Source organism: Pteropus vampyrus, unplaced genomic scaffold, assembly GCF_000151845.1.
Source record: "Pteropus vampyrus isolate Shadow unplaced genomic scaffold, Pvam_2.0 Scaffold96, whole genome shotgun sequence".
NCBI lineage: Eukaryota > Metazoa > Chordata > Mammalia > Chiroptera > Pteropodidae > Pteropus > Pteropus vampyrus.
In genome coordinates, this window is record NW_011888877.1 from 4491705 (window position 1) to 4502011 (window position 10307).

At 44.4% G+C, this 10307-nt stretch overlaps 1 protein-coding gene across 3 annotated transcripts in view; it reads right to left on the minus strand.

The window, feature by feature from the left end:
* The window catches only part of PIP4K2A (phosphatidylinositol-5-phosphate 4-kinase type 2 alpha), a 144296-nt gene that overhangs the window by 17270 nt on the left and 116719 nt on the right, over nt 1-10307 (minus strand). For 2 of the 3 annotated variants that reach the window (XM_023533140.1, XM_011364411.2), the window contains 3 exons: nt 8819-9062; nt 7318-7421; nt 1780-4304 (listed from right to left, as the gene is read on the minus strand). In XM_023533140.1, the coding sequence (XP_023388908.1) occupies nt 4224-4304; nt 7318-7421; nt 8819-9062 (429 nt within the window). In that variant the 3' untranslated portion in view covers nt 1780-4223. Of the gene's footprint in view, nt 1-1779; nt 4305-7317; nt 7422-8818; nt 9063-10307 lie in introns of those variants that run through there. The other variant, XM_023533139.1, reaches the window with a different exon arrangement.

A 10307-nucleotide genomic window follows, 5' to 3' on the forward strand; every position in this document is an offset into this window, starting at 1 on the left:
AAAACTAAATATAAAAATGAATTAGATTCCCAATTCAAAAATCTATAAAAAAGAATAAAATATACCAAAAGAAAGCACTAAAATATAATAAAAATAAATGCAGAGATTAATGAGATTGAAAACAGAAAAATGGTAGATCAAGGCCATTAATCAAAACATTCTGGTTCTTTAGAAAAAAATGTACAAAATAGACAGACTGCTAGTTAATTCAATCAAGAATTGTGATGAAAGAAGCAGAGATGGGGAGAGAGAGGGGGAGGGAGAGAGAGAGAGAAGAGAGAGAGAGAGAGAGAGAGAGGAAAGTACTTGAAGATGTTACAATGGTAGGCTTTGAAAATTAAAGGAGCCAAAAGCCCATCATATAGGCAGCCTCTAGGTGCTAGAAAAAGCAGGAAATGGATTCTCCTTGGGCTTCCAGAAGGAATGAGTCCTTCTTTTGGGTATATACCTAGAAGTGGAATGAATTCCTGAGCCATGGCCACCTACGTGTCACCGTTTGAGTAACTGCCGGACTGTTTCTTGAAGTGGCTGTACTGTTTTACATTTCCACCAACAATGTTTGAGGGTCCTAATTCCTCCACATCTTCACCAACACTCACTATTGTCTGTCTTTTTAAAATTATATCCATCCTAGTGGGTGTGCTAATTAAAAATCCCTAGAAAGGTTACCTGCAGTGGTGCTGGGGACCTGCAGAGTCCACCGATGTTAAGAACTTCAGAGTTTAATTCTACGTTCAGCCTCTTGGCTTTGCCTTCTCGTCTCTACCCCACTTCATTACATGCAGTTAGATATTACATACATTTCTACTTCATTATATACAGTTCTTAATCTCTTAATTTAACCCTTGACCACTATTTCCAAAAGTGTCACGTTCAGGATTAAACGCTTCATATCAACTTTTGTTCTTTTATGAATTAGCAATAACCAGTTTGCTGGGACTAATGTGAATTCAGTCCAGGAAGTTAAATAATCAAAATGAAAATAAATGTCTACAATTGCAACTGTCCACAAAGAAAACCAAATTAAAGTCCCTGCTGACCGTGTAATGCAACATGCATGTTCCTAAAACTCACTGCTCTGTGCAAAATTGCACAACAAAAACTACAGAGATCAGAGGAGTAATAGAACTAAGGGCACGACACCCAGACACTTCATCAGTGATGTATGAAAAAAAAAAAAAATAAAGAGAACCTAATAAAAACAGTAGCACAGTTTTAAACATGCCAAAGAGCCAGGGAATACATAAATACCACAACTGTGACAGGTTATCTTGAAGAAGACCTTATGGGTGCCTGTGGTAGTGGGTGTCAGAAGGGCTGCGGCTCCTGGGTTACTGTAAAGTGGAGGCAGAAAAGTGATTTGAAGTCAGATGGAAGTTGTTAACGCCAGATACGGACCAGTGTGACTCCTAACACATGTCGAACGGAGGTCGCTGGCAGATGTTTGAGGGGTGTGTGTCTTTTGTATTCCTACGTGGCACAGTGCAGTGCAGCTGCGTGCAGTCTCCTCTGTTCATCTAATATTCCTTTTGGACCAGAGCACACAAGTATATGGGAAGTGTGCGTTGTGCTCCCATCATTCCCTCATATATCAATTGCATTAGAACAAATATGCATTTTCAACACAAGTGCTACAGCTGAACTGTGTTTGCAAACCTGGCACCAGTGACAATGGAATGCTGTAAGAAAGCCTTTATTCATCAGTGGTATCCCAGTAAAGTTTCAAGAAACGCTGACAAGGAACTATGGTTGATAAAAATTAAAAACAAAATGATATACTTTAGGATATTCCTTGAAGAGATTTATTTTCTCTGCCAGTCCGTCTTGCAGTAAGTCAATTTTGTCCTGGAAGTTTGCATTGTTTACTAATTAAATAGTTTACTGCTTGAAAGCTAAGCTCTAGTTAGTGAAAAGATTCAATTTCGCTTTTTCTTCTTCCAGGACTAAAGATCCTCTTTGTACCAGGTATTTACAATTTGTTTGCAAAACAGAGAAACACAATCAAGAGAGGAACAAAGGATCCACCTTGTAAGTCATCAGAGTGCTTTATTTTGTAAAGCCCGGCTCATGACTGGAGTGTATTGTTAGCACTAGGCAAACTTGCTCACTCTGTCCAAATAGTTCATCGACAGAAATGAATGACAGAGACTGTTACAGACAAAAATAAAGCAGTTTGTAAACTTCTAAAAGCATACACAGATTGGCCACAAAGGAAATAGTTACTCAAATAATGTATGTGTACCTTATCTTTACTTCAGGGTCTCACTTTTATCGTCTTGGGTCAAAGAAATTACGGTATAACTTCGGAACATTGAAAGTGACTGGATGCCACAATGAATAGTAGGGGGGATGAAGGGGAGCCAAATCACAGTCTTGATTAATTCAAATGCAAAAAACTACCGATTTGGACAACTACGTCACAGCGGTGTTAACATCATCTGCGGAGGATGACAAATCTATGTGGTCAGGAGATGACAGTAGGATGGTATGGCTGCTGGCTTCCAAAGACAGATTTGCTATCCCCTCGTGTTTTCTGAAGTAAACCCGCATACAATGGGCACAATTAGTTTTGTTAAGACCTGAAGTAAAGTTACTGGAGGAGGCGGTAGGCAGGGGGTATTTGTTGAGTGATAAGTAATTATTGAAGGGTAGACTTTTTTTTTCTTTCCTGAAACTGCCTACAAAAATCATCTCAATTTCAAAGGCACAGCTTTAGCACAGTGTATAAGTTGATAACCTATTCTAAGCGAGTCTAATATTTTAGCTTGACGCCTTTCAGAAAATGCCGGAAAGTTGGTAAATACATGATCGATGTTGGAAATTTATAACTTGATTAAACACAATCAGCACAGTTTAGGGCAATGAACTTATATGACCAGATTGGGGTTAATTTTTTTTTTTTTTTAAATCATTATGTTGATAAACGCACATCTGGAGGAAACAAAACAATTCTTATCCTTTCATTATAAAAGACTGCCTACCATGTACTTTGAATAAAACATTCACCCCAAAGCATGACTGCAGGATACATTTCAAAATATGACAAACATTATTTCACCTACACTGTAAAATGACTTTACATGTAAACTTCAAAAATCACATGCTGTACATTAAATTTTTAGATTCAAAAATATCCCTGCTTTCCTGATAATGTAAACAGTAACATTGAGGGTTTCCGTTAAAGGGATAATTCGTAACAAAATACCACTGTTTAAACAACGGTCAAACATAAGCATCTTATAATTCAGATTTGCAATCGGTAACAGGAGAATTGAAAGTTCTAATGCTTTGCCTGCCTTCCCACCACGGGAGATGTAGATACCATTGCCCCAAACTATGCACTTTTCAGGTAAGCTTTATTTTTATTTTTTCAGCATTAATTCCTATGTTGCAACATAAGAGTGTAACAGTGAAGAAGCTCCAGGCAAGAACAGAGAAGTAAGCAGTTTTCCTGGATGTATTTACTGAGGTGAAAACGCACAGATAGAATCACCAGGGGCATCAGCTTCTTGCTGGAGGAGGGGCATTTGTCCCCAGACCCTAAAAGTCCCCACGCAGCGGAGGCAGAACCCTGAGCCAGGACACGTGGGAGGTGCCAGCACTCCTCCATCTAGTGCCAGGGGCTCAGGGTACAACTATTAAGGAGTGTCAGCGTGCGTGGTAGGAGTGTAACATTCGTGGTTGTTTTTTTCTTTTAATCACCATCATTATTATTATCATCATTATTATTATCTTCATTATTATTATGAATACTGTCTCACATCTTTCAGCTCCAAAAAATAAACTGATCCACAGTTTATCGTGTGATGCCAACATGGTTGGTCCGACATGCATTTCCTTCGCCCCCTCCCCCCGCATGTGCGCATTCATTCATTCATTCGTTTGTCCACAGCTGGAATCAGAGGGCTGTTGCCTAAACACACTCTGACTGAAGCTGATCAGTTTTCCTTAATTAATTAATTTCAAAGATGCACACGCACACATTTGCACACGCACGCACACGCGCGCGCACACACACGCACACACACAAGTCAGAAATAGCTAGAATGATGCTGGGAAATATCAGGTAGCTGTTAAAGCGCGTAGCCCCCGAATCAGTCATCTTGGCCTGCAGACGTAAACGAGGAGGTGTGCTTCACTGAGTTTGGTTTTCACGTTTCCTACACTGAAGCCACCCCTGTCCTTTCCATGTTCGTCGTGTCCGTCCGAGGATGTGCGGGAGGTTACGTCAAGATGTGGCCAATAAAGTCCAAAAAGCGCTTTGAATACTGTTCCGGGTTCACGGTGGAGATCTCCGCGCCAGCCTGGGTAGTTTTAAAGGAAAGGAATATTGAAGTAATTACTACTCAGTATATCAACGGCAATTTCTGATTGCAGCTGGATAGAAAGCTAATAATTTTAAAATCTGTGCAGCCTCTGCTCTTAAAACCTAACTCAGAATATCTTGGAGAGCGTATCTGAATAATCAAGGTTCTTAGGAACCCCTAGTGACAATGAGGCAAAAAGCGGCAGGAACAGCAGGTGCTGTTATCACATACGCTATGACCTGTGACGCCTGAAACTTAAAAAAAAAAAAAAAAAAAAAAAATCGAACGAGCCATATTTGGGATGTTCCCATCAAACAGTGGAATCTGGGTGGCCTACAATCGGAGCCATGGGGACAACACTTTCGTTTTTCAAGACGGCAGATTAGAGATACTTGAGAATGACACGAACATCAACAGTTGGCTAAAGGGACAGTCCGATGACAACGACAAAGCAGCCTCAGCAACAGTCGCCTCCCTGTCGGCGGCCTCGGCCCTTTCCCAGCCCATCAGCCAAGAGAGACACAGGCTGCCGCCCACGTCCCCCCACAGGGCAGGGGCTGGCTTCCCTCACTCACGCGGCAGAGAGGTGCCACTGCTCCCCTTCACAGAGACCTCCTTGGCGCAGGGCTGCCAGGCCCCTGCCAACAAAACCGCTCGAGAGGCGAGCAGACCCAGAGTAGTCACTGGGCGGTTTGCTGAGCTGCAAAGGGGAAGACCAGAGTTTTACTAAGTCACCAGGCGCTACTTTCGGGCACCCGTGCTCATCCGGGAGCTCGTCACTTCCATGGCTGGTTGCTGGGGTCTCCGCGGAGGAGCCCGGGCCTTGACGACGGTTCCCAGCAGCAGTGCCACACAACAGGCCTTTGCCGAGTTCCTGCAAACTGCACACGATCGTAGGCCATCTGGTAAAATGTGGAGCTTAGCTGGTGACTTAGGGGAGATGAAAATAGAGGCGCGTTTGCCGTGGGACATTTCCAATTCCACATAGAATAGAACTGTACGGCAGGTTTGCGGAGGGTTAGGGGGACAAACACGCAGCATCTCCCCGGGGTTCGGCCCATTCATCTCATATATCCCCCTACGGAATCCCACGAACAAGGCATTAGGACCCCCTTATCAGCTGGGGGAACCCAAGCTTCAAAGTGCTTCCTCAAGCTCACACAGCCGGAAAGCTGAAACAGAGACTCCAACCCAGGTCTGTCTTTGCAATACAGGTACCCACTGCTTTTCGAAAGCCTGCGCAGGTTACGACTCTTTGCTTTTACAAAAGGCCCATCTTAGTACTTGCTTTTGCTAAGCAAAAGAAATCCGAAGAGGATTTTTACTTTTACCAGAAGAAGTGGCAAATGAAAATAGCTCAGCGCCGTTTCTGCAGCTCGCCCTTACAGAGGCGGCGTGCACGTGGAGAGGCCCCTCCCCTGGGACTACACTCAGCATCTCGGCATCCAGCCCAGAGCTTCGAGCTGTGTCTGAGCATCTGCGCTTTATTTCGATTGACTCTGTTTGCCCGTTAGCAAGATGGGTCCTAAGGTGTCAGAGAATCCCAAGAGCTCATAAGGGTGTTGTGCTTAGCGTGGAACTGGATGTAATGAAGCGTATCTAGTATGATGTGGTAAGTAGTTTTTCGGAGTCTGGGGACACTCAAAAAGTTTTCCACATACATTAGTGGCCGCTGCTTCTTCACCTGACATCATTTTGGCTTACGAGAGTTTTCATCGGAATGTTCTCCTTGCCGGGAACCTGGATCCCCGTGGTTTTCCCCCAGAGGTAGGCATCAGAATAATCCCAGAGCCTACATTTGAGAGACCCTTCGCCCAAACTTCTGAACTGGACTCAGAATCAGAGAAATCTGGCATGCGCGTTTTTACGAATGGGACCCAGAAGACTGCCATGCCAGCCGTGGGGTGAGAGCAAATGTGCACCCTCCTCTCTCATTGGTTCAGGATCTGTGACTCGGTCAGCGGGTCACCGTAAATAGTTGGTGACGATGTGAGCGAAATATTTCTGCGGCAAATGCAATATAGTTTTAGGCTGATTCCGTTTCTGGAAAGACAGCCTGTTTGGTTTTAAAAAAAGAGAAAAAGAGCCTTGAACAGAGGCTGATGTTCTGTTGTATCTTAGTTGGCTTTACACAGTCTGCTTGTTCGCACCTCTGCTGCAGTGTGAACAGGCCAGGGTGGGCGTCCACCTGTGTTTAGTGCACCTGAGAAGCCAGATGGATCCCTACAACACAGCGTAATGGATACCCACCACCTGTGAACTTCAACCAAGCAGGTGGGGTTCGCTGGTGGGGCAGGGGAATGGGACTAACACGGAGCAGGGGGCGGGCTAGGTCCTGGGGAGCAATCCCCATCTCTGCCACTTCCTAGTGGTGTGGCCTGGCAAGTTACCACTTAAGTGCTCTTCCTCAGTTTCTTCAACTGCTAAGCAGGGAAACGCTAGTGCCCTGCTCAGGCCTGTCATGGGGATTCAGCAAGGTAACATATGCCTGGAATGGTGATCATTCTGAGCAAGCACAAGAGTAAGGACTTTAGATGATTAAACTTTGACCTTGCACTTGAAAGAGTTCTGTGACAGAGAAAAATACAATTCACTGTAGGAAAAGAAATATAACACACTGCCTATTTTGGAAGTGTTCGAAGCAGAGAATAGTGCTTCGGTTCTGAACATTTCATATTAAAACACTCAACTATCTTCAGAACTTTTATCTCTGAAACATTTTTCAAACAAAAAAGAATTCGTATAACATTCTACTGATGCACGTGTCTATGAATATCCCCGATGTGTAAAAAGGAGGGACACGGCTGAGTCTAAGTGACTTGCCAAAAGCCTAGGCAGCTGAAGGGAGCGGCACTAGCACGGCCATTCGTTGGCTCTGAATCTTGCACTCAGCCCCGCTGCAGGGAACAAGAACCACCGAAGGACTCTGGGCAGCCGGGAGCCGGTCCCAGCACGACAGACAACGTCAAGGGCCCAGAAGCTGAGAAGGAAACGAAACGGAGATACTTACGCCGTGTTTAACGGTTTTCGCAGCGTGGGCAGCTTTCTTTTTTGCATCGTAATGAGTCAGAATGTCAATAATTGCCATAAAGTACACCTCCTTCCTGGGCGAGTCTGTGAAGGGATGAGAGCAAAGCTGGGCATGAATGACCACAGGGACAGGAACAGGCTGCCAGTGGGGAAGGAAGCGCGGAAGGGCGAGGGGTTCAGGGGGGAGCTGAAAGAGTTTAAACACAAAGGCAACTGAGGCTTTTGAAGAGTCCACGTAGCTCCCACATATCCCTATTAAACAGCTTAACTCTGCATCCAATTCTCTCTCAATTTAAAAAGTAAAGAAAACACACAGCTTCAGGATATTAACAGTGGAGGTCTGAGGGTGAGGCTGAGTGTTTTTATTTTTCGTTCATCTGCATTTTCTTTAATGATCGTGTATTGATTTGGTATACAGAAAAAGATCTATTTTGAAAATACTTTAGAAAACAAGTAGAAGTAATTATGCTACTTAATCTTTTTCTATTACTAGATGCTGATTCCTAATTAGAGGCTAGTTCCTAATTCTCATTGGATCTAGTATCAAAACTGGACAAAGGCGTGTATTATGTATAATATCTGTCTTCTATATATTTCCACAAATATGATGCCATTTCAATTCTGAAAAATAAGAAAAGTACATTTGATTATACCTGATTTTCTGTGTTGAAGAAACAACTCAATCTCACTTGGCTAATATGCTACATGGGTTTTTCAAAAAAACAATGATGAATCATACTTTTTATTACTAAAAAAAAAAAAAAACGAAAATAAAGAGAGGCCCACTCTTATGTGTCTAAGATATTTTTTTCTCACATGTAAGTAGCTATAGTAGAAGGTAATATTCTTTCAAATATCTAATTGCCCAGATGTCGAGGGTTAAGATGGATCCCACACTAGAAAAGAGGGCCACAGACCCCTTAATGACTGAAGGTGGGGAGCAGAGGACAGACACAGCGGCAAATCAGAGATTTGTCCCGGAGCCTGGGCTGGCTGCAGCGCTCCTGGGAGGGAAGGGCTGGCCGAGATGAGGTGACTGCCCTACAGAATGTCCACGTGAGGTTCGGGGCGGACCACGTATGTACCTAGCTCAGGATAGATCCATGACACTTTAGAGTCACATAAAAGAGAGGTAGTTCAGAAAAAAAAAAAAATTAAAAACATTTCTTATATATGTCACTTATATTTGTATGTAAGTGCGTGTATATGTGTGTTGCTTATATTACATAGTTTGCGTTTCACTCCATTCCCTTGACATCACAAGATTCAAGGACCTCGTCGCATTATACTCCAAAACCAGAGATTATAGTTACCTTTAACATCCTCTTGTCCCCAAATCAATTTACTGGGACTCTGGACTCGAGAATGAGGCTTGCAGGACACTATCCTTTTAATTGGGGTTGTGATTACTGGTAGATAACAACGCACAAACCAAACCACAAACCAACGCAGTGAAAAGAGCTGCGAGTAACTCAGCTTACTTTCATGGCATTTGATTCCATAAACATCGATGTTTGGATCAAACTCCCCCGGAGCCAGGGGCGGGGAGCTGTTGAGAGTATTTCCGGGACTGTCAGGGGGGGTTCCGACAGGGTGGGTGCCGTCGCTTTCCCCCTCCTCTTCCCCATCATTCTCTTCACACTCCACCTCTTCCTGTTCAGCTCTCTCCACGTCGTGGATTCCCACCAGCAGGCTGTAGTCCATGAGCTTCAGCTGGGCAAGAAACTGGAGGGTGGAGAGGTGACAGGGTCAGTTATGCCTTGAATGAATCCCTAGATTTTAAAGAAAAGCAGCTCAGAAAAATGCACATGGGGGAAGCTGTGGGTGAAGGAGCTGCAGAGGCAGGAAGAGGGTCTCCCCAAGGTAGCCAGGAGTCTCCTTCATGATGCTCTCACAGTCCCAGGAAGTTTCTCTGGCCCGAAAATGTATCCTTGCACTTTGGGCTGGTTCAGAGCTAGTGTTATTTTTCCTGAAATGCAAAACTGAATGCTGAGAGGCATGCATTTATCACATGTAGGTTGGATTATGCCAGAAAGCAGAGCGCACCGACTGGCAAAAAAAGACTGAGGGAGAGAAGAGAAATGTTTCTCCGAACAATTAACACTGGCTAATGGGGAAAACCAGGGACCTCCCAAGTAGCTTCCAGCAGAGTCTCTCAGAATGGTTTGTGAAAGCACTTTGAAATTCAGCACACTCCGCTGAGGAGATTATTATGCTGTCCATCACAAATAAGTAAAAGCCCAAGTGTCCCAATCAACCCGCAAATGCCCGTGTCAACGCTCCGGTGAATAACGCGGTCCTTCTGTACTGCTCGGGTTTCCTTCTGATGGAAGTGGGGAGACCAGAGATGCTGGAGGTGGTCCGCCGGCCACGAGGCAGCACAGGCCCAGGCCCCTGTTCTCCCTCCCTGTCCTGTCTCAGCCACGTGGGGCAAGACCCCGCTCTGGGGTGGGTACTCCTGCCTGCCAAGTTCTTTTTGGATTTTTCATGTCATGATTTTTCTTTTCTTCTTTTTCAGTAGATGCATCCAGACACATGCCCTTAAGCACACTATAGCAATCAATCAATTAAAATGTGGATAGTATTATTGAGGACCAAATGCGGCAGCCTATCTGCTAGTTGGACTATAGGGCTGCCTCATCCCCGGCGGGCCGGCTCTGTGCAGGGTTCAATTCTACTCAGACCCTGGGCTCATGGTCCTAAAGGATGTGTGACGCTGACTCGACAGATTTGGTGCCATCCTCGCTCAGTGATGCAGAACCACTGATGGGCCTCAGGGCTGCTCTGACAGAACTTAAGAAATGAACTTCCTTACACAAAGGGTAAGCGTATGAAATTATAGGTCTTGTGGTTCTGGCTGAAATGAAATGAAATCAAATTTCGGAGACCTGCAGAGCCATTTATTTTTCCCAAGCCTGTCAAGGAAGCAGCACTGTCTCCTCTGCCTCCAAGCTGAAAGAGAAGGCACGC